The sequence below is a fragment of the Cherax quadricarinatus genome, chromosome 92, assembly GCF_038502225.1.
Source record: "Cherax quadricarinatus isolate ZL_2023a chromosome 92, ASM3850222v1, whole genome shotgun sequence".
In the NCBI taxonomy this organism is placed as follows: Eukaryota; Metazoa; Arthropoda; class Malacostraca; order Decapoda; family Parastacidae; genus Cherax; species Cherax quadricarinatus.
Genome location: NC_091383.1, coordinates 7,911,032 through 7,937,028, shown reverse-complemented (window position 1 = coordinate 7,937,028; position 25,997 = coordinate 7,911,032). Strand labels below are relative to the sequence as shown.

The 25,997-nt window shown below is 40.4% G+C and overlaps 1 protein-coding gene across 6 annotated transcripts in view; it reads right to left on the bottom strand.

The window, feature by feature from the left end:
- LOC138855377 (FH1/FH2 domain-containing protein 3-like) overlaps positions 1 to 25,997 on the bottom strand; it is an 82,228-nt gene that overhangs the window by 42,231 nt on the left and 14,000 nt on the right. For all 6 annotated transcript variants that reach the window (XR_011394617.1, XR_011394619.1, XR_011394620.1 and 3 more), the window contains 2 exons: positions 18,268 to 18,453; positions 1,834 to 1,976 (listed from right to left, as the gene is read on the bottom strand). Coding sequence is in view for 1 of the 6 variants with exons in the window: in XM_070104498.1 (XP_069960599.1) it covers positions 1,834 to 1,976; positions 18,268 to 18,453 (329 nt within the window). In the remaining 5 variants the exon portion in view is untranslated. The remainder of the gene's footprint in view (positions 1 to 1,833; positions 1,977 to 18,267; positions 18,454 to 25,997) is intronic.

Genomic DNA, 25,997 nt, shown 5'->3' with positions numbered 1-25,997 from the left:
GGGACACTGACCTAATTTTCTCGAAATACTCAGCATAACAAGTGCCTTTCTATACAGTAGTATGTCACTCGTATTGTAGATAGTGACCCTCATATTGTAGATAGTCTTAATGACCCTCGTGTAGTAGATAGTCTTTTTAGTATGATAATAAGATGTTATCTTCATTATAGAATAATAAGAAAATATTATAACATTTATATTATAATAAGGTAAAAGGACCCCAATGGAAATAAGTAACTTTTTTGGGTTATCCTAGGTTCTCTACACATATGCTGCTATGTATGATAATTCTATGTAACTGTATTTGTGTATACCTGAATAAATTTACTTACTGATGTCAGCTAGGCCTGTATACCTTGTACATTTAAGTGTAGTAAATAAAGATATTATTATTATTATTATTTTCTCAGTTGTTTGTTGGGTTATCTTATTCAAACTTGGGCAATGTATGATGGAAAGATACTTCTTCACGTACACCAAAAATGAAAGAAATCAGACCATAAATAGCAGAGTTCACTTCTCAGCCATTAGCAGCCGCTTAGCGGTATATTTTTGTATGGTTGTTATGGTTATATTCTCATTTTTTCGGTCTCATTTGATAGAATGAAAGATATATTACAGAAATACATGTGATTTTGATTGCTTTCATGACGAAAAGTACCTTGAAATTGCGCTCACAGTAGCGAAAATGTTCTATTCTTTAGCGAAGCTCAAGAGTAAACAAATGACGTCACCGTCCAATACCTGTCCGCCGGCCAGTCTTAATTCCAGTACGGAGTCAAGAATGGATTGACATTATTTATACAATTATTACAATAATGCAGTAGTCTGCATAACAGTAAATCTTCTATTTTTTTTTTTTGTGAATAAAAATTCCAAATGGTAAGCAAGAGTAATATAAGAGGGGCCTGTAGCCGTGACTAATGAACAGAGAAAATGTTATTTTAGTGCCAGGAATGCCTGCATTGTTTATTCTGGACCCTATTTTGAAATTGGCATCTGTTGAAATTTGTGTGAAATCAGCCAAATTGCCAATTTCTGACCACTTTATTGGGTAGCTGAAATAAGTGAATGGGTGGTTTCTTGTACTCAGTTGACAGACTAGAAGTAAATAAGTTTATTCAGGTATACACAAATACAGTTACATAGATTATCATACATAGCAGTGTACGTATACAGAACCTGGGATAACCCAGAAAAGTCAGACAAAGTTGACTTATTTCCAGTACCTGGCTTGGGCTTGCCATATATGATTTTTGGTAAATATTTTTTTTTTCTCGATTGTTTGTTGGGCTGTCTCATTGAAACTTGGGCAATGTATGATGGAAAGATGCTTCTTAACGTACAACAAAAAATAAAAATGACGGACGATAAATAAGGGAGTTCACTTCTCAGCCATTAGCCGCCTATTTGCAGTATATTTTCGTATGGTTTTATGGTTGTATTCTCATTTTTTGGACTCATTTGATAGAATGGAAGATATATTACAGAAATAGACATGATTTTGATTGCTTTCATAACGAAAAGTACCTTGAAATTGAGCTCAAAGTAGCGGAAATGTTCGATTTTTGCCGATGTTCAATGAACTGTGTAAGTCAAGTTGGTTAATTTTATTAAGTGTATTCTAACTTAACCACTCTGTAATTCGGCAAACTCAGTAATCCGGCACACTACAGGTCTCAATGATGCCGGATTTGTGATGGAGGTCCTGTACTGTAAATACACCATAAATACACCACACAAGTAACTTCTGGTAATTATAAAAATCACATCTTAGGCAAAATGATCTCAGGGCAGTGGAACACTGTAAATTAGCATTAATAGCCATCTTACTTGAGCTTAATCTGCATAGGGCCATCATGTTTTGCAATGGCTTTTAGATGATCCCATGATTCCTTACAGTCTACCTCTATCTTGGCAATGTTATTAGACAGTTCCTCGAAGCCCACCTTCGAGGCACGGGTGATTGAGCCAATCTACAGGAAAAAATGTAAGCGGTTAATTTGCACTTGATATCTAAGACAGCAGTTCAGTGGTTCCCAACCTTATTTACATCGTGACCCACCTTGACACTTCAAAAAATCTCATGTCCCCCCCCCCCCAGATATAAAAATAAATTTCAATGTTGAATCAGACACTTCTTTATCCAAAACTCTAATTTGTACCTCAGCTATAGCTAGTAAGACTCATTTAATGTGAAACACTTCAGAATTGGGGAAATTGGTTCCTTGACTGAACCATGTAGTGATGGCTGGCAGCCATGCATTATTATGCCCATATAAGGTAGTAGGTTGGTAGACAGCAACCACCCAGGGAAGTACTACCGTCCTGCCAGATGACTGTGAAACAAAAACCTGTAATTGTTTTGCATGATGGTAGGATTGCTGGTTTCTTTTTCTGTCTCATAAACACGCTAAGATAACAGGGATATCTTGCTACTCCTACTTACACTTTGGTCACACTTCACAGACACGCACATGCATATATATATATACATACATCTAGGTTTTTCTCCTTTTTCTAAATAGCTCTTGTTCTTTTTTACTTCTTCTATTGTCCATGGGGAAGTGGAAAAGAATCTTTCCTCCGTAAGCCATGCGTGTCGTATGAGGCGACTAAAATGCCGGGAGCAATGGGCTAGTAACCCCTTCTCCTGTATACAATTACTAAAAAAGAGAAGAAGAAAAACTTTATAAAACTGGGTTGCTTAAATGTGCGTGGATGTAGTGCGGATGACAAGAAACAGATGATTGCTGATGTTATGAATGAAAAGAAGTTGGATGTCCTGGCCCTAAGCGAAACAAAGCTGAAGGGGGTAGGAGAGTTTCAGTGGGGGGAAATAAATGGGATTAAATCTGGAGTATCTGAGAGAGTTAGAGCAAAGGAAGGGGTAGCAGTAATGTTAAATGATCAGTTATGGAAGGAGAAAAGAGAATATGAATGTGTAAATTCAAGAATTATGTGGATTAAAGTAAAGGTTGGATGCGAGAAGTGGGTCATAATAAGCGTGTATGCACCTGGAGAAGAGAGGAATGCAGAGGAGAGAGAGAGATTTTGGGAGATGTTAAGTGAATGTATAGGAGCCTTTGAACCAAGTGAGAGAGTAATTGTGGTAGGGGACTTGAATGCTAAAGTAGGAGAAACTTTTAGAGAGGGTGTGGTAGGTAAGTTTGGGGTGCCAGGTGTAAATGATAATGGGAGCCCTTTGATTGAACTTTGTATAGAAAGGGGTTTAGTTATAGGTAATACATATTTTAAGAAAAAGAGGATAAATAAGTATACACGATATGATGTAGGGCGAAATGACAGTAGTTTGTTGGATTATGTATTGGTAGATAAAAGACTGTTGAGTAGACTTCAGGATGTACATGTTTATAGAGGGGCCACAGATATATCAGATCACTTTCTTGTTGTAGCTACACTGAGAGTAAAAGGTAGATGGGATACAAGGAGAATAGAAGCATCAGGGAAGAGAGAGGTGAAGGTTTATAAACTAAAAGAGGAGGCAGTTAGGGTAAGATATAAACAGCTATTGGAGGATAGATGGGCTAATGAGAGCATAGGCAATGGGGTCGAAGAGGTATGGGGTAGGTTTAAAAATGTAGTGTTAGAGTGTTCAGCAGAAGTTTGTGGTTACAGGAAAGTGGGTGCAGGAGGGAAGAGGAGCGATTGGTGGAATGATGATGTAAAGAGAGTAGTAAGGGAGAAAAAGTTAGCATATGAGAAGTTTTTACAAAGTAGAAGTGATGCAAGGAGGGAAGAGTATATGGAGAAAAAGAGAGAGGTTAAGAGAGTGGTGAAGCAATGTAAAAAGAGAGCAAATGAGAGAGTGGGTGAGATGTTATCAACAAATTTTGTTGAAAATAAGAAAAAGTTTTGGAGTGAGATTAACAAGTTAAGAAAGCCTAGAGAACAAATGGATTTGTCAGTTAAAAATAGGAGAGGAGAGTTATTAAATGGAGAGTTAGAGGTATTGGGAAGATGGAAGGAATATTTTGAGGAATTGTTAAATGTTGATGAAGATAGGGAAGCTGTGATTTCGTGTATAGGGCAAGGAGGAATAACATCTTGTAGGAGTGAGGAAGAGCCAGTTGTGAGTGTGGGGGAAGTTCGTGAGGCAGTAGGTAAAATGAAAGGGGGTAAGGCAGCCGGGATTGATGGGATAAAGATAGAAATGTTAAAAGCAGGTGGGGATATAGTTTTGGAGTGGTTGGTGCAATTGTTTAATAAATGTATGGAAGAGGGTAAGGTACCTAGGGATTGGCAGAGAGCATGCATAGTTCCTTTGTATAAAGGCAAAGGGGATAAAAGAGAGTGCAAAAATTATAGGGGGATAAGTCTGTTGAGTGTACCTGGTAAAGTGTATGGTAGAGTTATAATTGAAAGAATTAAGAGTAAGACGGAGAATAGGATAGCAGATGAACAAGGAGGCTTTAGGAAAGGTAGGGGGTGTGTGGACCAGGTGTTTACAGTGAAACATATAAGTGAACAGTATTTAGATAAGGCTAAAGAGGTCTTTGTGGCATTTATGGATTTGGAAAAGGCGTATGACAGGGTGGATAGGGGGGCAATGTGGCAGATGTTGCAAGTGTATGGTGTAGGAGGTAGGTTACTGAAAGCAGTGAAGAGTTTTTACGAGGATAGTGAGGCTCAAGTTAGAGTATGTAGGAAAGAGGGAAATTTTTTCCCAGTAAAAGTAGGCCTTAGACAAGGATGTGTGATGTCACCGTGGTTGTTTAATATATTTATAGATGGGGTTGTAAGAGAAGTAAATGCGAGGGTCTTGGCAAGAGGCGTGGAGTTAAAAGATAAAGAATCACACACAAAGTGGGAGTTGTCACAGCTGCTCTTTGCTGATGACACTGTGCTCTTGGGAGATTCTGAAGAGAAGTTGCAGAGATTGGTGGATGAATTTGGTAGGGTGTGCAAAAGAAGAAAATTAAAGGTGAATACAGGAAAGAGTAAGGTTATGAGGATAACAAAAAGATTAGGTGATGAAAGATTGAATATCAGATTGGAGGGAGAGAGTATGGAGGAGGTGAACGTATTCAGATATTTGGGAGTGGACGTGTCAGCGGATGGGTCTATGAAAGATGAGGTGAATCATAGAATTGATGAGGGAAAAAGAGTGAGTGGTGCACTTAGGAGTCTGTGGAGACAAAGAACTTTGTCCTTGGAGGCAAAGAGGGGAATGTATGAGAGTATAGTTTTACCAACGCTCTTATATGGGTGTGAAGCGTGGGTGATGAATGTTGCAGCGAGGAGAAGGCTGGAGGCAGTGGAGATGTCATGTCTGAGGGCAATGTGTGGTGTGAATATAATGCAGAGAATTCGTAGTTTGGAAGTTAGGAGGAGGTGCGGGATTACCAAAACTGTTGTCCAGAGGGCTGAGGAAGGGTTGTTGAGGTGGTTCGGACATGTAGAGAGAATGGAGCGAAACAGAATGACTTCAAGAGTGTATCAGTCTGTAGTGGAAGGAAGGCGGGGTAGGGGTCGGCCTAGGAAGGGTTGGAGGGAGGGGGTAAAGGAGGTTTTGTGTGCGAGGGGCTTGGACTTCCAGCAGGCATGCGTGAGCGTGTTTGATAGGAGTGAATGGAGACAAATGGTTTTTAATACTTGACGTGCTGTTGGAGTGTGAGCAAAGTAACATTTATGAAGGGATTCAGGGAAACCGGCAGGCCGGACTTGAGTCCTGGAGATGGGAAGTACAGTGCCTGCACTCTGAAGGAGGGGTGTTAATGTTGCAGTTTAAAAACTGTAGTGTAAAGCACCCTTCTAGCAAGACAGTGATGGAGTGAATGATGGTGAAAGTTTTTCTTTTTCGGGCCACCCTGCCTTGGTGGGAATCGGCCGGTGTGATAATAAAATAAAAAAATAAGGAAGCATGGACAACACCAAGACTTACAAGATCAATCTGAGTGAGGGGGTAAACTGTGGCGGAACATTATTGACTATCACACAACATGGAAATGTAAACTCGTGGCCAGACCGTGTAATCTCGTGCTCAAACAGTCAACAAGGAGAACTGAAGCAAATATACAGTGTTTTAAGTGCCAATAAAAGACAACTAAAATGTCAGGAGCAAGAGGCTAGTGATCCTTTCTCTTGTATATATTACTAAATGTAAAAAGAAGAAAAACTTTTGTTTTTCTTTTTGGGTCACCCTGCCTCAGTGGGATGCGGCTGGTTTGTTGAAAGAAGAATGCTACTACTACCACTACTACTACTACTAATAATAATAATAATAACAACTGCTCTGGAGTAGTTTAAATGCTAGCTACCAAACTTGTACAAAATACGTATGACATTTATACAGGCAAAGCAATGTTTCAGCGTCAAGTATCTTAGACTTCGTCCTACAGACACTCAGCTTTCACTGTCTCCAAGAATACATATTTGTACAAATTTGCACTTTATTGTGCATCCCATAGTACAAGATGTCAGCAAAAAGGAAGATCCTGACTTCACCTGAAGGAAATGCTAAGAACCAAAGGAAGGCTCTTGATCTCGAGGTGAAAATGAAGGTTATAAATGAGTATGAAGCTGGTAAGAAAGTACAAGTGATAGCCGATGACTTGAAGGTGGCACATTCTACCATTTCCACTATCTTGAAGGATAAAGATAGAGTGAAAAAGGCAGTGAAAGCATCAACAGGATTTCATGCCATAATAACTAGGCAGCAGAGAGGCCTCATTCAAGAACTGGAGAAGTTACTGGTGATGTGGTTTGACTATCGGATACAAAAAAGAATACCGATGAGCCTTTCAATTATTCAAGCCTAGGAACACAATATCTTTGAGACTTTGAAGGCAGGTGAAGGTGAGGGATCAACAGAAACATTTACGGCAAGTCATGGATGAATAAAAAGTTTGATTAAATAACGTAGAAGCATGAAAAAGCTACCCAAATTAATAAAAACTGACATATATGGAGAGGCACTGGAGGATGTGCGAGGCTGGGCTATACAAGAGAGTGGAGAAGGCACCAGCAGTCTCAGTAATTCATGCTTCACCATGATGTATGGACGTGTAAGCTCACGGCACTATAAAATAATGTATAATTATTCTATTACAGTACTATCAATAAAGGTTATCTACCTATCACATCCATTCCAGACTAATATTAGGTATAACACAAATACAGTGGACCCCCGGTTAACGATATTTTTTCACTCCAGAAGTATGTTCAGGTGCCAGTACTGACCGAATTTGTTCCCATAAGGAATATTGTGAAGTAGATTAGTCCATTTCAGACCCCCAAACATACACGTACAAACGCACTTACATAATTGGTCGCATTCGGAGGTGATCGTTATGCGGGGGTCCACTGTAATGTAGAAGCATGATAAAGATGCCCAAATTAATAAAAAACTGATATTATATAGAGAGGTACTGAAGAGTGGAGGGTGGAGAGGGATAAAAAAAAAAAAAAAGTGACTGCGACCATAACAGAAAATGTTACGCGCCTGAAGAGTAACTATAGAAAATCACTCTTACCCTATGCAAAGACTGAAAAAAAGTGTGATTTTCTCAAAACAAAAAATTTCCTAAGTAATCAGCTATGTATGCGTTTCCTGGAATATCTTGGAAGTAAGTCACTGACCTACTTCATGTTGTATTACTGTTAATAATAAACAGACTGAAAGGAATTTTCCAACAAGCATAAAACCAAATGTTTTACTTTTTGGGTGGTGACACTTTTGAAGTGTCGGTAAATGGTCATTCCTCAATTAGCGATGAAATCGTTTACTGACAGGGTCTTAGGCCCCTATCTCTGTTGTTAAGTGAGGAGGCTGTATTCACTGTGCTCCCTATATTAAGACTACAAATATTTTATGGAAGGTAATGAGTGTACACTATATGCATTTTATCACTCTAGGGCTCTTTAACCCTTTGACTGTTTTGGTTGTATATATAAGTCTTACGAGCCAGTGTTTCGGACGTATATATACTCAATAATTCTAGCGGTTTCAAATCAACCAGGAGAAAGCTGGTAGGCCCACATGTGAGAGAATGGGTCTGTGTAGTCAGTGTGCACCACATAAAAAAATCCTGCAGCAAGCAGTGCATAATGAGAAAAGAAAAAAACCTCTGACCGTTTTTTGGGATTAAAATGCAGACTTTGAGGTGTATTTTCATATAGTATTTATCGTTGTATTCTTGTTTTCATGGTCTCACATGATAAAATGGAAAACATATTACAGAAATAGAGATGATTTTGATTAGTTTCATGATGAAATCAACCTTGAAATTGAGCTCAAAATAGTGGAAAAATGTTCAATTTTTACCAACGTTCAGGAGTAAGCAAATCACACCACACATCCAATACACGTCAACTGGGGAGTCTAATGTTCTTTCACTAGTGCACTGATATTATTTATACCATTTTTACAATAATGCAGTAGTCTACATAACAGTAAATTTTGTATTTTTTGTATGAATAAAAAATCAAAACAGAAAGCAATAGTAATATAAGAGGGGCCTAGAGATGTGACTAATGAACAGAGGATATGTAATTTTAGTGCCAAGAATGTCTACATTGTTTATTCTGGACCCTATTTTGAAATTGGCATCTTTTTTAATTTGCATGAAATTGGCCAAAATGCCAATTTCTGACCACTTTATTGGGTAGTTCAAATGGGCAGTTTTTTGTACTCAGCTAATAGAAAAAATGGAGTTCTAAAGAAATAGCTATGAGTTTGGTCAACTGGAACAACAGAATTGGCGAAAAACAGGGCTCAAAGTCGGTGAAATTGCCGATGCGTATATGTCGCCGAGACCGCTAACTTCACGAGAGCATAATTCCGTGAGTTTTGGACCAAATTTTGTACTTTTGGTGTCATTACCATCGGGAAAAGATTCTCTATCATTTCATAAGAAAAAATAATTTTTTTCCAAAAATTTTGCAACATAGAATAACAGTTTCAGAAAGGGGCTTGCATCAGTCAAAGGGTTAAATGTTGAAGTATATTATGTGTGGGTAGGGTAAGGTAGGGTAAGGTAGGGTAGGGTAGGGTAGGGTAGGGTAGGGTAGGGTAGGGTAGGGTAGGGTAGGGTAGGGTGGGGTAGGGTAGGGTAGGGTGGGGTAGGGTGGGGTAGGGTGGGGTAGGGTAGGGTAGGGTAGGGTAGGGTAGGGTAGGGTAGGGTAGGGTAGGGTAGGGTAGGGTAGGGTAGGGTAGGGTGGGGTGGGGTGGGGTAGGGTAGGGTAGGGTAGGGTAGGGTAGGGTAGGGTAGGGTGGGGTGGGGTGGGGTGGGGTAGGGTAGGGTAGGGTAGGGTAGGGTGGGGTGGCCTGGCTGGCTACCATACCTACCACACATAACTTCTTACAATAAACACTACTCACCCTACATTAACCCTTAAATGGTCCAAACGTATATATACGTTTTTTCAACATCTGAACGTATGTAAAAAATGTAGATTTTTTTTTCGTTTTACATGTGAAAACGTGTAAAAAAAACTTTTATCTACATTTTTTTTTTTATATTTGAAAATATGTAAAAACAAGTAGATCTACTTTTGTAGCACTACGAATTTGAACATCGATCTGTTTGGACCGTTTAAGGGTTAAGATTACAAACATTTTGAGGTAAGTAATGAGTGTACTGTGTGTGTATTTTACTTTTTATTGTTTTTTAATGCCTTGTTCTATTGCTAACTTAATATATGTTCGTGTAAACTTATCTGACATTTATAATTGGAAACAAATGGCATTCTGCTTTCCTGCGATGTCCACTTTCTGGCAGTAGCCTGGAACCTAACCTGCCGTATAAGTGGGGCCCTACTGTACAGGTTTCTGCTTTACACTCACTTGGCAGGACGGTAGTACCTCCCTGGGTGACTGCTGTCTACCAACCTACTACCTAAAATAATGTAATTTATATGCAATAAAACATTGTTAGGCACAAAAGAAAGCCACTAATGCAATTCAGGCAAGTAGAATTTCTTATAATTTCTCATATTAACAATAGAGTGAAGAATGACTGTATTTATTCTACCACTCTTCACGTGTCTAGACTTAAGTACAGTGGTCCCTCGATAATCATAGTTCTCGAGAGTCGTAGATTTTGGAAATCATAGCGATATTTTCGTATAAACATGGGCTCGCTAATCGTAGATTGACTCGCGAATAGTAGGTCGTCCGGGATGCGTATGCAAGGTGTGAGCCGGGGCGGCCTCCATACCCAGCCAGTCTGGCATTATTTAACAGTGAGCGAAGGTCCCCTCACGTGCTCCTACGAAATATTTCATAATATTCCACTCATTTTAGTGCTTCTTCTTTCTTTCAACAAACCGGCCGTATCCCACCGAGGCGGGGTGGCCCAAAAGAAAAAACGAAAGTTTCTCCTTTTACATTTAGTAATATATACAGGAGAAGAGGTTACTAGCCCCTTGCTGCTGGAATTTTAGTCACCTCTTACAACACGCATGGCTTACGGAGGAAGAATTCTGTTCCACTTCCCCATGGAGATAAGAGGAAATAAACAAGAACAAGAACTAGAAAGAAAATAGAAGAAAACCCAGATGGGTGTGTATATATATGCTTGTACATGTATGTGTAGTGTGACCTAAGTGTAAGTAGAAGTAGAAAGACGTACCTGAAATCTTGCATGTTTATGAGACAGAAAAAAGGACACCAGCAATCCTACCATCATGTAAAACGATTACAGGCATTCATTTTACACTCACTTGGCAGGACGGTAGTACCTCCCTGGGCAGTTGCTGTCTACCAACCTACTACCTAGGATTTTAGTGCTTGCAAGTACTAAATAAGCTACCATGGCTCCAAAGAAAGCTCCTAGTGTCAAGCCTTTGGTAAAGAAGGTCAGAAATATTATTGAATTTAAGAAAAACATCATTGAACAATATGAAAGTGGCTTAAGTGCGGCCGAACTGGCCAGGATGTATAACAAACCCTACAAAACCATATGTTCCATCGTGGCCAAGAAAAAGGAAATCAAGGATGCTGTTGTTGCAAAGAGGGTAAATATGCTGACAAAAATGAGATCACCAGTACTCAAAGAGGTTGAGAAGTTATTATTGGTGTGGATAAACGAGAAACAATTAGCAGGAGATAGTGTTATGACATCGATTATTTGTGAAAAGGCTAGGCAGTTGCACGACGATCTGGTAAAGAAATTGCCTGCAAATACTGGTGATGAGAGTGAATTTAAGGCCAGCAAAGGTTGGTTTGAGAGATTTAAGAACCGTACAGGAATACATAGTGTGGTAAGGCATGGTGAGGCTGCCAGTTTGGACCACAAAGCAGCTGAATTTTTTTTTTTTTTTTTTTTTTTCAACAAGTCGGCCGTCTCCCACCGAGGCAGGGTGACCCAAAAAAGAAAGAAAATCCCCAAAAAGAAAATACTTTCATCATCATTCAACACTTTCACCACACTCGCACATTATCACTGTTTTTGCAGAGGTGCTCAGAATACAACAGTCTAGAAGCATACACATATAAAGATACACAACATATCCCTCCAAACTGCCAATATCCCAAACCCCTCCTTTAAAGTGCAGGCATTGTACTTCCCATTTCCAGGACTCAAGTCCGACTATATGAAAATAACTGGTTTCCCTAAATCCCTTCACTAAATATTACCCTGCTCACACTCCAACAGATCGTCAGGTCCCAAGTACCATTCGTCTCCATTCACTCCTATCTAACACGCTCACGCACGCTTGCTGGAAGTCCAAGCCCCTTACCCACAAAACCTCCTTTACCCCCTCTCTCCAACCCTTTCGAGGACGACCCCTACCCCGCCTTCCTTCCCCTATAGATTTATATGCTTTCCATGTCATTCTACTTTGATCCATTCTCTCTAAATGACCAAACCACCTCAACAACCCCTCTTCTGCCCTCTGACTAATACTTTTATTAACTCCACACCTTCTCCTAATTTCCACACTCCGAATTTTCTGCATAATATTTACACCACACATTGCCCTTAAACAGGACATCTCCACTGCCTCCAACCGTCTCCTCGCTGCTGCATTTACCACCCAAGCTTCACACCCATATAAGAGTGTTGGTACTACTATACAGTGGACCCCCGCATAACGATGGCATCACGTAGCGATTTTTCCGCATACCGATTACTTTTATCGCAAAATTTTTGCCGCGCATACCGATTAAAAACCCGCTCACCGATTTTCGTCCGAGACGCGTCCAATGTGCCCTCAGCCAGCCTCACATGTGCCGCCCGTCCCATTGTTTACCAGCCAGCCTCCGCGGTAACATCCAAGCATACACTCGGAATATTTCGTATTATTACAGTATTTTCGGTGCTGTTTCTGGAAAATAAGTGACCATGGGCCCCAAGAAAGCTTCTAGTGCCAACCCTACACCTCAAAGGGTAAGAATTACTATAGAAATGAAGAAAGAGATAATTGATAAGTATGAAAGTGGAGTGCGTATAGCCGACCTAGTCAAGCTGTACAAGAAACCCCAATCAACCATCGCTACTATTGTGGGCACCAGAAAGACAATCAAGGAAGCTGTTCTTGCCAAAGGTTCAACTGTGTTTTCGAAACAAAGATCGCAAGTGATGGAAGATGTTGAGAGACTCTTATTGGTGTGGATAAATGAAAAACAGCTAGCAGGAGATAGCATCTCTCAAGCGATCATATGTGAAAAGGCTAGGAAGTTGCATGAGGATTTAATTAAAAAAATGCCTGCAACTAGTGATGATGTGAGTGAATTTAAGGCCAGCAAAGGTTGGTTTGAGAGATTTAAGAAGCGTAGTGGCATCCATAGTGTGATAAGGCATGGTGAGGCTGCCAGTTCGGACCACAAAGCGGCTGAAAAATATGTGCAGGAATTCAAGGAGTACATAGAAACTGAAGGACTGAAACCTGAACAAGTGTTTAATTGTGATGAAACAGGCCTGTTCTGGAAGAAAATGCCAAGCAGGACCTACATTACTCAGGAGGAAAAGGCACTCCCAGGACATAAGCCTATGAAAGACAGGCTTACTTTGTTGATGTGTGCCAATGCTACTGGTGATTGCAAAGTGAAGCCTTTATTAGTGTATCACTCTGAAACTCCCAGAGCGTTCAGGCAAAAGAATGTCCTCAAGGATAATTTGTGTGTGCTGTGGAGGGCAAACAGTAAGGCATGGGTCACTAGGGAATTTTTCTATAACTGGTTACACCATGCATTTGCCCCCAATGTGAAAAATTACCTAACTGAAAAGAAATTAGAACTTAAGTGCCTCCTGGTGTTAGACAATGCCCCTGGTCATCCTACAGACGTGGCAGAGCGACTTTATGGGGACATGAGCTTCATTAAGGTGAAGTTTTTGCCTCCTAATACCACTCCTCTCCTGCAGCCCATGGACCAGCAGGTTATTTCCAACTTCAAGAAACTGTACACAAAAGCTCTGTTTGAAAGGTGCTTTGTAATGACCTCAGAAACTCAACTGACTCTAAGAGAGTTTTGGAGAGATCACTTTAATATCCTCAATTGTGTAAACCTTATAGGTAAGGCTTGGGAGGAAGTGACTAAGAGGACCTTGAACTCTGCTTGGAAGAAACTGTGGCCAGAATGTGTAGACAAAAGGGATTTTGAAGGGTTTGAGGCTAACCCTGAGAATCCTGTGCCAGTTGAGGAATCCATTGTGGCATTGGGAAAGTCCTTGGGGTTGGAGGTTAGTGGGGAGGATGTGGAAGAGTTGGTGGAGGAGGACAATGAAGAACTAACCACTGATGAGCTGATAGATCAACTTCAAGAGCAAGAGGCCAGACCTGGGGAAACTGGTTCAGAGGAGGGGAGAGAGAAATTGAAGAAGTTGCCTACTACAAAGATAAAGGAAATCTGTGCAAAGTGGCTTGAAGTGCAAACCTTCATGGATGAAAATCACCCTCACACAGCTATTGCAAGCCGTGCTGGTGATTATTACACTGACAATGTTGTGAAACACTTTAGGCAAGTCATAAAGGAACGAGAGGTACAGGCCACTATGGACAGATATCTTGTGCGAAAGAAGTCCAGTGACTCTGAAGCTGGCCCTAGTGGCATTAAAAAAAGAAGGGAAGTAACCCCAGAAAAGGACTTACTACCTCAAGTCCTAATGGAAGGGGATTCCCCTTCTAAACAGTAAGAAGATAATGCTCTCCCCTCCTCCCATCTAATCAATCATCACCAGATCTTCAATAAAAGTAAGTGTCATGTAATTGTGCATGCCTTTTTCAGTTTGTGTGTATTAAAATTAACATTTCATGTGGTAAAAAAAAATTTTTTTCATACTTTTGGGCGTCTTGCACGGATTAATTTTATTTCCATTATTTCTTATGGGGAAAATTCATTCACATAACGATTATTTCGCATAACAATTATCCCTCTTGCACGGATTAAAATCGTTAACCGGGGGTCCACTGTACTTTCATACATTCCCTTCTTTGCCTCCATAGATAACGTTTTTTGACTCCACATATACCTCAACGCACCACTCACCATTTTTCCCTCATCAATTCTATGATTAACTTCATCCTTCATAAATCCATCCGCCGACACGTCAACTCCCAAGTATCTGAAAACATTCACTTCTTCCATACTCCTCCTCCCCAATTTGATATCCAATTTTTCTTTATCTAAATCATTTGACACCCTCATCACCTTACTCTTTTCTATGTTCACTTTCAACTTTCTACCTTTACACACATTCCCAAACTCATCCACTAACCTTTGCAATTTTTCTTTAGAATCTCCCATAAGCACAGTATCATCAGCAAAAAGTAACTGTGTCAATTCCCATTTTGAATTTGATTCCCCATAATTTAATCCCACCCCTCTCCCAAACACCCTAGCATTTACTTCCTTTACAACCCCATCTATAAATATATTAAACAACCATGGTGATATTACACATCCCTGTCTAAGACCTACTTTTACCAGGAAGTAGTCTCCCTCTCTTCTACACACCCTAACCTGAGCCTCACTATCCTCATAAAAACTCTTTACAGCATTTAATAACTTACCACCTATTCCATATACTTGCAACATCTGCCACATTGCTCCTCTATCCACTCTATCATATGCCTTTTCTAAATCCATAAATGCAATAAAAACTTCCCTATCTTTATCTAAATACTGTTCACATATATGCTTCAATGTAAACACCTGATCTACACATCCCCTACCCACTCTAAAACCTCCTTGCTCATCCGCAATCCTACATTCTGTCTTACCTCTAATTCTTTCAATTATAACCCTACCGTACACTTTTCCTGGTATACTCAGTAAGCTTATTCCTCTATAATTTTTACAGTCTCTTTTGTCCCCTTTCCCTTTATATAAAGGGACTATACATGCTCTCTGCCAATCCCTAGGTACCTTCCCCTCTTTCATACATTTATTAAACAAAAGTACCAACCACTCCAACACTATATCCCCCCCTGCTTTTAACATTTCTGTCATGATCCCATCAGTTCCAGCTGCTTTACCCCCTTTCATTTTACGTAATGCCTCACGTACCTCCCCCACACTTACATTCTGCTCTTCTTCACTCCTAAAAGATGGTATACCTCCCTGACCAGTGCATGAAATTACTGCCTCTGTTTCTTCCTTAACATTTAAAAGTTCCTCAAAATATTCTCGCCATCTACCCAATACCTCCATCTCCCCATCTACTAACTCCCCTACTCTGTTTTTAACTGACAAATCCATATTTTCCCTAGGCTTTCTTAACTTGTTTAACTCACTCCAAAATTTTTTCTTATTTTCATTAAAATTTCTTGACAGTGCCTCTCCCACTCTATCATCTGCTCTCCTTTTGCACTCTCTCACCACTCTCTTTACCTTTCTTTTACTCTCCATATACTCTGCTCTTCTTATAACACTTCTGCTTTGTAAAAACCTCTCATAAGCTACCTTTTTCTCTTTTATCACACCCTTTACTTCATCATTCCACCAATCACTCCTCTTTCCTCCTGCCCCCACCCTCCTATAACCACAAACTTCTGCCCCACATTCTAATACTGCATTTTTAAAACTATTCCAACCCTCTTCAACCCCCTCACTACTCATCTTTGCACTAGCCCACCTTTCTGCCAATATGTGCATGAATTCAAGGAGTACATAGAGGCTGAAGGACTGAAAACTGAACAAGTGTTCAATTGTGATGAAACAGGCCTCTTTTGGAAGAAAATGCCAAAGAGGACCTACGTTACACAGGAGGAAAAGGCACTGCCAGGACACAAGCCTATGAAAGACAGGCTGACACTCATGTTCTGTGCTAATGCTGGTGGGGATTTCAAAGTGAAGCCATAACTAGTGTACCATTCTGAAAATCCCAGTGTGTTCAGGAAAAACAATGTTATGAAGAGTAAATTGTGTGTGTTTTGGAAATCTAATAGTAAGGCATGGGTCACGAGGGAAATTTTCGTCGAGTGGTTCAATGAAGTGTTTGGCCCTAGTGTGAAGAATTACCTCCTGGAAAAGAAATTGGATCTCAAGTGCCTCCTAGTAATGGACAATGCACCTGCTCATCCTCCAAACTTGGATGACTTAATTTTCGAGGAGTTTGGGTTCATCAAAGTAAAGTTCTTGCCCCCGAATACCACTCCTCTCCTCCAGCCCATGGACCAGCAGGTCATTGCAAACTTTAAAAAACTCTACACCAAAGCAATGTTTCAAAGGTGCTTGAATGTGACCTCAAACACTCACTTGACCCTACGAGATTTTTGGAGAGAACACTTCAGCATCCTCCATTGCACATGCCTTATAGGTATGGCTTGGAAGGGAGTGACTACGAGGACTTTGAACTCTGCTTGGAGAAAATGGTGGCCAGACTGTGTCGACAAGAGAGATTTTGAATGGTTTGGGGCTGACCCTGATGAGCCGATGTCAGATGTTAAATCTATTGTGGCACTGGGGAGTTCCATGAGGTTGGATGTGAGTTTGGAGGATGTGGAAGAGTTGGTGGAAGACCACAACGAAGAGCTCACCACTGAGGAGCTGCAAGAGCTTCAGCAGGAAGAGCAACAGATCGCAGCTCAGAATTTTGCTGCAGAGGAGGAGGAAGAGAGATGGAAGAAGGTGCCTTCTTCAGAAATTAAGGAGATTTTTGCAATGTGGGGTAAGACGGAAAGATTTATGGAGAAACATCACCCTGACAAGGCTGTTGCAAGCCATGTTGGCAACATGTACAGTGACAAAGTCTTGGCCCATTTTAGGGAAGTGTTAAAGAGACGCCAGAAACAGAGCTCTCTGGACAGTTATTTTGCGAGACAGTACTCCAGTGACTCAAGCTGGTCCTAGTGGCATTAAGAAACAGAGAAGCAACCCCAGAAAAGCAATTGGCACCTGAGGTGTTGCTGGAAGGGGATTCCCCTTCCAAACTGTAAATAATCCAATCTCTCTCTCTCCTCCTCCAGTCTTCCATATACTAAGAAGAATCACCAATAAAGGTAAGTGTTATGCTGTTAATGTTTCCTTCATCATGTCCCATTGTATTGTTTATGTACTACATGTATATTTCATGTAAAAAATTTTTTTGTTTTAATACTTCTGGGTGTCAGGAACGGATTAATTGTATTTACATTATTTCTTATAGGGAAAATTCATTCGAAAATCGTAGATTTCGATAATAGCTCCTCCAGGAACGGATTAAATATGATAAATGAGGGACCACTGTAGTCTATAAGTACAGTGGACCCCCGCATAATGATCACCTCCGAATGCGACCAATTATGTAATTGTATTTATGTAAGTGCGTTTGTACGTGTATGTTTGGGGGGTCTGAAATGGACTAATCTACTTCACAATATTCCTTATGGGAACAAATTCGGTCAGTACTGGCACCTGAACATACTTCTGGAGTGAAAAAATATCGTTAACCGGGGGTCCACTGTATTAGGTTAAGTCTGCCTCGGCATGATAGTGGTTTTCTTCGCTCCATTCATATTATATGTAAACACACATTGTAACCTTAACAAAGAAATAAATATTTTATTTTATTTTGATTGTGTGAAGAAGCATTTCCATGCATAATTATTATTATATTCATGGGAAGTGCTAAACCCACACGGTTCATTCAATGGAACATGGCAGAGGTGAACAAGATTTCAGAACAGAAGAGGTGGAGGTGTTAAGGGGAGGACATGAACAGAATGGGAAGGGGAATAAGGGCAAATGCAGTTAAGAAATTCTACAATAAAGGTGGAAGTCTCAGAGAGCAACACAAGCAGAGCAACCATGTCAGTCATCAGCTAAATGTCAAAGCAAATTCTGTTAAAATGGAGAAAAATTACCCTGTTTGTTATTACCTTCTCCATGTTCTCATAGTCTAGCTTAAAGTTCCAGCGTTTTAATCTGGCAGAAAGTTCAGATATGGATGACAGCATCATAAAAAACTGTTCTGCCGACCCCAGAGGAAGGTATGGGTTGCAATTGGTGGCTTCTTGAATTTTGTGCTTCTCTTCAGGTGTTGGTAACATTGTAGTCAATAATTTCTGCAAGATAAGAAAATAAGTTATTCAGCACAAAACACTATGTCATTTTTAGCTTCTGGGTATACCTGGAGAGGGTTTCGAGGGTCAACGCCTCCATGGTTTGGTCTATGACCAGGCCTCATGGTGGATCAGGGCCTGATCAAGTGGGCTGTTACTGCTGGCTGCACATAGACTGATGTACACACCACAGACTGGCTGGTCATGTACTGACTTTAGGTACCTGTCCAGTGCCTTCAAGACAGCTAGGCGTCTCTTATTCAGTCAGGATCTTATGACCAATAGAAATAAAATAGGCCTAATTATTATTAACAAAGTCTAGAATAAATCATTAAATTATTATGAGGAATTACATGCTGACATATGAATAATGTACAGGTGTACTAGTGTACGGGTGTAGCAGAGCCTCGCCTTACGGCATTCCACTAATTCGGCGATTTCAAATTAGGACCAAAACCTGGTATATGGCAAGTGGTCTTTCAAATATGGTGCGCCCCACCCAGTTTGTTTACATTCTCCGTGACCTCATCTCTATTATGTCTGGAAACTTTCCAAAATTTAAAGTGTTTTGAAGTTATTGAATGTTTTACATATGTACTTTAATAATTATACTTATGTGTACCTGTACCTAAATATACGTACACACTGTGCTGGTACACATTAAAATCACTGATAGTCTCTCTACTCTTAACGTAATATGTAATGTCTTGGGCTCATTAAATGTCTTATATTATGTTAACATAGACATTTCCATTAATTCAGCTATGATATTCTTTTCAAAAATATATATTAAACATGCTACGTAACATATAAACATGATAGATACGCCCCACAGTAGAATAAATTAACATAAATATGAGATATGGTAGCCAGGCGACTTGTAGTCCATCACAAAAAATGTGTCACTATAATATTATTGGGGTTAACTAGAAAATTATTCCTTTCGTATGCCGTGTCTGACATCATGGCCGACGCTGCAGGTTGTGTAGCGGGCTAGCTGCGGGATTTCCAAGGATAGCTCCAGGTCCCTACTTAACAGAACTCAGTGTGAATGCTTTGAGAAGATACCAGAGCAGCGAACGGACATCCCAGTGCATCGTTTCAGCGTAAATAGTTGAAGTGTTGTGCAGTTTGAGGGTTTGGTGTTGTTGAGTCAGGACCTGTCAGCGCCTCCCCCTCTCTCCACTGGGGGGGAGGGGGAGGGCTTGTGTAGTAAACAGTGATCCTCTCATAACGCCTCACCCCTGCACATCTCCCCCGCCTCACCCACCCTACTACCAGCGCCACCCCATCTATAGAGGGTACTTTTCCCCTAACCCACGATGTCAGCGATGGCACTGCAGGGAGTGCCGGGCTCACAGGAACTTCTACTACAGGGACAGCATCATGGAGTTCGACCGCGAGGCAGCTGTCAGGTGTGCCACAGGCAGTGTGTACTCAGTTCCTCAAGCTTCAACATCCATGCACACAAGGGCCTGGGATCTTCAATCAACTTGGCGTCCACCAGGACGCTGACATGTCCCTAGGGCAGCTCTCCATCGGGCTGCTAACGGAGTCACTGGCTTCTTGGACCTCTTGGGGAGGGTCGATGGTGCTCGTGCAAGCAGCAGATCCCGGGGCAACTTGCTGCTGTTTGCAATGGCTGTCTGCCGAGGAGAGACAGGCAGCTAGCAACATCTGTTGTTGGGGCATTGGATGAATTCCCTACTATGTTTGTTAACTGCTCATTACTCTGTAATTTGTCTATGATTGTAATCATGTCATAATGTGTTTATCATTCATTACCTTTGAAACTTGTCATGATTGTGACCAGCTCTACCTGGAGCTCATTACCTTTGTAAATTCTCATGATTAATGTGTTTGATTCATTACCTTTGCAATTATTCATGAGTGTGACCAGCTCTACCTGGAGCTCATTACCTTTGTAACTTGGTCATGATTATAACCAGATCTAGTTCATTACCTTTGTAACTTGCTCAGCTATCAAAACTTTGGAGTTCAGTCCCTGGACCAATTATGTACCTCTGTAATCTTTTGACTACCGCCCACGGGATGGGTATGGAGTGCATAATAAACATATTAAACTAGCTTTTGTATGCCTTCACTCAGAGCATCATTTCTTCCAAAAATGGTGTTACAAGAAAATGGGAGTGTTTCTCTTTATTTATTCTAATGTATCAACGTGGAGACAACTTGTACACAATGTAAAGTGATGAAAACCAGACGCATTTGCCTGGTTTGTTTGTGGGGGTGGGGAGCACTGCCTTGGCTGGCTACCACCTGACTTACTACAAATATTTTAAGGTAAGTAATGGGTGTACTGTGTGTGTATTTTACTTTTTATTGCTTTTAATGCCTAGTTGCATTGCTAACTTAATAGATGTTAGTGTAAACCTCTTATCTGACATTTATATGTATTTATAAGTGGAAAAAATGATGTTCTGCTATCTGGCGATGTCTGCATTCCGGCAGTGGCCTGAAACCTAACGTGCCATATAAGTGGGGCCCTACTGTATACAAGTGTACACGTGTATAAATGTACAGGTGTGCAAGTATACAAATGTAATAAACAAGCACATTAATCAATGAAGTTTAGAGTGACTACACACTAAAGAAGGAGCGAGGATGTTGTTGTTGGAAGGTTCATCTGAACTGTGGTGTCAGCACACTTCTGGCAAGACAGTGACAGCATGAATGATGGTGAATGTGCTTCCTCTTTGTTGTGGTGAGTCACCACTACCTTGAGAGATGGCTGGTGTATTAAACAAAGAAAATATAGTCCTTCATTAACTGGAATACCAGGAATGTGATTCATTTGCTAGCTAGAACATCACTAATATAACTACAGTACTTTGTTAACTGGAACAGCAATGCAAGCCTAGTTTGATAAATGACTCCTGGAGTTTAACCCCACCAAGTGTAAAGTCATGAAGCTTAGTGAAGGACAAACAAGACCACAGATGGAGTGGCCTGGTGGCAAAAGTTCTCACTTCATAGGGTGAGGTGTCTGGGTTTGACTCCCGGCAAGGGTTGAAACATTGGGTGTGTTTCCTTACACTGGTTGTCCATGCTCACTCATCAGTAAAATGGGTACCTGGGCATTAGTCAACTGGTGTGGGTTGGATCCCGGGACAAAACTGACCTAATTTGCCTGAAATGCTCTGCATAACAAGTGGCTTTCTATATAGTAGTATGTCATTGATGTCAGCTAGGCCTGTATACCTTGTACATGTACTTCAGGAGGTAGGTTACTGAAAGCAGTGAAGAGTTTTTACGAGGATAGTGAGGCTCAAGTTAGAGTATGTAGGAAAGAGGGAAATTATTTCCCAGTAAAAGTAGGCCTTAGACAAGGATGTGTGATGTCACCGTGGTTGTTTAATATATTTATAGATGGGGTTGTAAGAGAAGTAAATGCGAGGGTCTTGGCAAGAGGCGTGGAGTTAAAAGATAAAGAATCACACATAAAGTGGGAGTTGTCACAGTTGCTCTTTGCTGATGACACTGTGCTCTTGGGAGATTCTGAAGAGAAGTTGCAGAGATTGGTGGATGAATTTGGTAGGGTGTGCAAAAGATGAGAATTGAAAGTGAATACAGGAAAGAGTAAGGTTATGAGGATAACAAAAAGATTAGGTGATGAAAGATTGGATATCAGACTGGAGGGAGAGAGTATGGAGGAGGTGAATGTATTCAGATATTTGGGAGTGGACGTGTCAGCGGATGGGTCTATGAAAGATGAGGTGAATCATAGAATTGATGAGGGGAAAAGGGTGAGTGGTGCACTTAGGAGTCTGTGGAGACAAAGAACTTTGTCCTTGGAGGCAAAGAGGGGAATGTATGAGAGTATAGTTTTACCAACGCTCTTATATGGGTGTGAAGCATGGGTGATGAATGTTGCAGTGAGGAGAAGGCTGGAGGCAGTGGAGATGTCATGTCTGAGGGCAATGTGTGGTGTGAATATAATGCAGAGAATTCGTAGTTTGGAAGTTAGGAGGAGGTGCGGAATTACCAAAACTGTTGTCCAGAGGGCTGAGGAAGGGTTGTTGAGGAGGTTCGGACATGTAGAGAGAATGGAGCGAAACAGAATGACTTCAAGAGTGTATCAGTCTGTAGTGGAAGGAAGGCAGGGTAGGGGTTGGCCTAGGAAAGGTTGGAGGGAGGGGGTAAAGGAGGTTTTGTGTGCGAGGGGCTTGGACTTCCAGCAGGCATGCGTGAGCGTGTTTGATAGGAGTGAATGGAGACAAGTGGTTTTTAATACTTGATGTGCTGTTGGAGTGTGAGCAAAGTAACATTTATGAAGGGGTTCAGGGAAACCGGCAGGCCGGACTCGAGTCCTGGAGATGGGAAGTACAGTGCCTGCACTCTGAAGGAGGGGTGTTAATGTTGCAGTTTAAAAACTGTAGTGTAGAGCACCCTTCTGGCAGGACAGTGATGGAGTGAATGATGGTGAGTTTTTCTATTTCGGGCCACCCTGCCTTGGTGGGAATCGGGCAGTGTGATAATAAAAAAAAAAATGTACTTTAGGGGACCTAAATGCTAAAGTCGGAGAAGCATTTAGAGTGTGTGTGGTAGGTAAGTTTGGGGTGCCAGGTGTAAATGATAATGGGGGCATTTGATTGAACTTTGTATAGAAAGGGGTTTGGTTATAGGTAATATATATTTTAAGAAAAAGAGGGTAAAGAATTATACAAGATTATAGGACATAATGATAGTAGTTTGTTGGACTAGATATTGATAAATAAAATACTGATGGGTAGACTTCAGGATGTACTTGTTTATAGAAGGGCCACAGCTATATCAGATCACTTTTTAGCTGTAGGTACAGTGAGAGTAAAAGGCAGATGGAATACAAGGAAAATGGAAGCAGCAAGAAAGAGAGAGGTGAAGGTTTATAAACTAAAGGAGGAGGCAGTTAGGGTAAGATATAAACAACTGTTGGAGGACAGATGGGCTAGTGAGAGTATAGGCAATGGGGTAGAAGATGTATGGGGGTAAGTTTAAGAATATAGTGTTAGTGTGTTCAGCAGAAGTTTAGCTTTACAAGAAAGTGGATGTGGGAGGGAAGAGCTATTGGTGGAATGATGATGTAAAGAGAGTAGTAAGAGAAAAAGTTAGCATATGAGAGGTTTTTACAAAGTAGAAGTGATGCAAGGAGGTAGGAGTATATGGAAAGAAAAAGAAAAGAGAGTGGTGAAGCAATGTAAAAAGAGTGGGTGAGATATTATCAACATTTTAACTGACTGCTCATAGACATGTCCATTAATCTGGCTCTGTTGTTGAGGGGCCTTGCATGTGAGCGCACCAAGCTGCTGGATCAGTTCGCCTCCCCGCACTTTGACCTTATGTGAGTGTTTGCCTACATCCATGACCAGCTCACAATAGTGATGCTTGGCTGTATGAGAGTACAGTACTACATTAACTTGGTTATTTTAAGAATCACGAGAGATGCATTTATAAAAAAAAAAAAAATTATAAGGTGCTTGATATGTTATGTATAAGTTATACTCAATGCCAGGATCAAGCAAACTGCATTTTAATCTAGACAATAAACTAGGTAAAATATTTAAAACAAAGCAAAGATATGGAATGTGCAATGAATATGACTAATGTTGGAATTTGTCACTAATGTACATGCTATTCTCTACTGCCCACTTTAAGATTTACAACAAAACTGTTGTGTACGAATGGTATATAATACCGACAAGATGAGAGTAAGACATATGTGCAACATCTGGGTATCTTTATTGTAGACGTTTTGCCATCCAGTGGCTTTATCAATACAAATTCCAGGACATAACTTGAAGACAGTAGAACTATGTACAATTCCTAGGTTGAGGGACTGATTACCTCATCTTCTGTACATAGTTCTACTGTCTTCAAGTTATGTCCTGGAATTTGTATTGATAAAGCCACTGGATGGCGAAACGTCTACAATAAAGATACCCAGATGTTGCACATGTGTCTTACTCTCAACAAAACTGTTGCTAATATTTTTTATACATGTATGCTATGAGGATGAGAAAGGTGCCAGAACTGTCCACTTTACTAATGATGGCTTATGTTTTGTTCACTATTACTCTGAATGACAAAGTCCATCTGCTTCAGTAATATACATTGAGATTTTAAGAGCATAACTTTATTAATTATATAATAGGAATTTAGACACCCACATATACAGCACACTAGCCCATCTCTACATGCACTAGTAGATCTATAATTTAAGATAGAACATTAAAATTTTTAATACAATAATTTAGACTTTAGATCTTTTAAGGTATGGTTTCATTTTAAAAAGCATTCCTGCAAAAAATGTAAGATACTGAGGTATCCTAGCATGCCTGTGATGGCCTAGCAAAGACACACAATACATGGAAACCCATAATGTCAAACCAACTGGAGAAACCAACTAAACATGTTTTATACCATCAAAAATGAGGACTGTCTGTTGTTGTCCCGATGCCAAAGTGAAAATTCACACTCTTGTCGTACTACTCATATACAACCCAAATATCTGAAGCATCTGCCAATAACCAAGGGTCAAGACCATAAAAGAAAACAACATAAGACCCAGAATAAATAGGTATGGAAAGTATTGCTACATATCTGACCTACAAGGTCAGATATATACAATAATTCAGGAATTACAGTTAATGTTGTTGATTGCCCTCTCACATAGGCCTCCAAGAGTATGACAAAGTTGACAACTTACCTCGGAAACCATTAAAGGAAGTCAATATCTAATACAATTTTGATGGTTCACCAAAGTGGAAATGAAGAACTCTAATGGAAATAAGTCACTGTTATGGGTTTCTTGGGTAATTTACTCTATGTGTACTTAAATAAACTTACACAAGTTGAGGAGACTGTCATAAAGCAGGTAACAAGCTTGAATAAAGTTGAACAGCACAGATAGCTTCTAATTCTAGCACCTCTGCTATACATACGCAAGTATTTATGAAGCTATTTAATAAATACTTATAGATTTTCAGTGGTGCTTAAGATAAGATTTTGTTCAGATTTTTAACCCTGCAGAGTTAGCCACCCAGGATAACCCAAGAAAGTCAGTGTCATCGAGGACTGTGTGTCTTATTTCCATTGTGGTCCTCAATCTTGTCCCCCAGGATGCAATGCACATCAGTCGACTAACACCCAGGTACCTACTTGCTGCTAGGTGAACAGGACAACAGGTGTAAGGAAACACATCGAAATGTTTCTACCCCGCCGGGAATCAAACCCGGGCCTTCTGTGTGTGAAGCGAGAGCTTTGCCAGCCAGGTCACAGGGCCATGTTTGTTGTTGTTGTTGTTAAGGGTCACTATGGCTCCTACACAAACTTTTTATAAGTAGAAGATGGAGATAAATAAACCAGATAAACAGAGGCTATCCTTTCAAGAAATTACTTGAAATAATGGATTAAAACTGGATAAATTTAGATATACAGTGGACCCCCGCATAACGATTACCTCCGAATGCGACTAATTATGTAAGTGTATTTATGTAAGTGCGTTTGTACGTGTATGTTTGGGGGTCTGAAATGGACTAATCTACTTC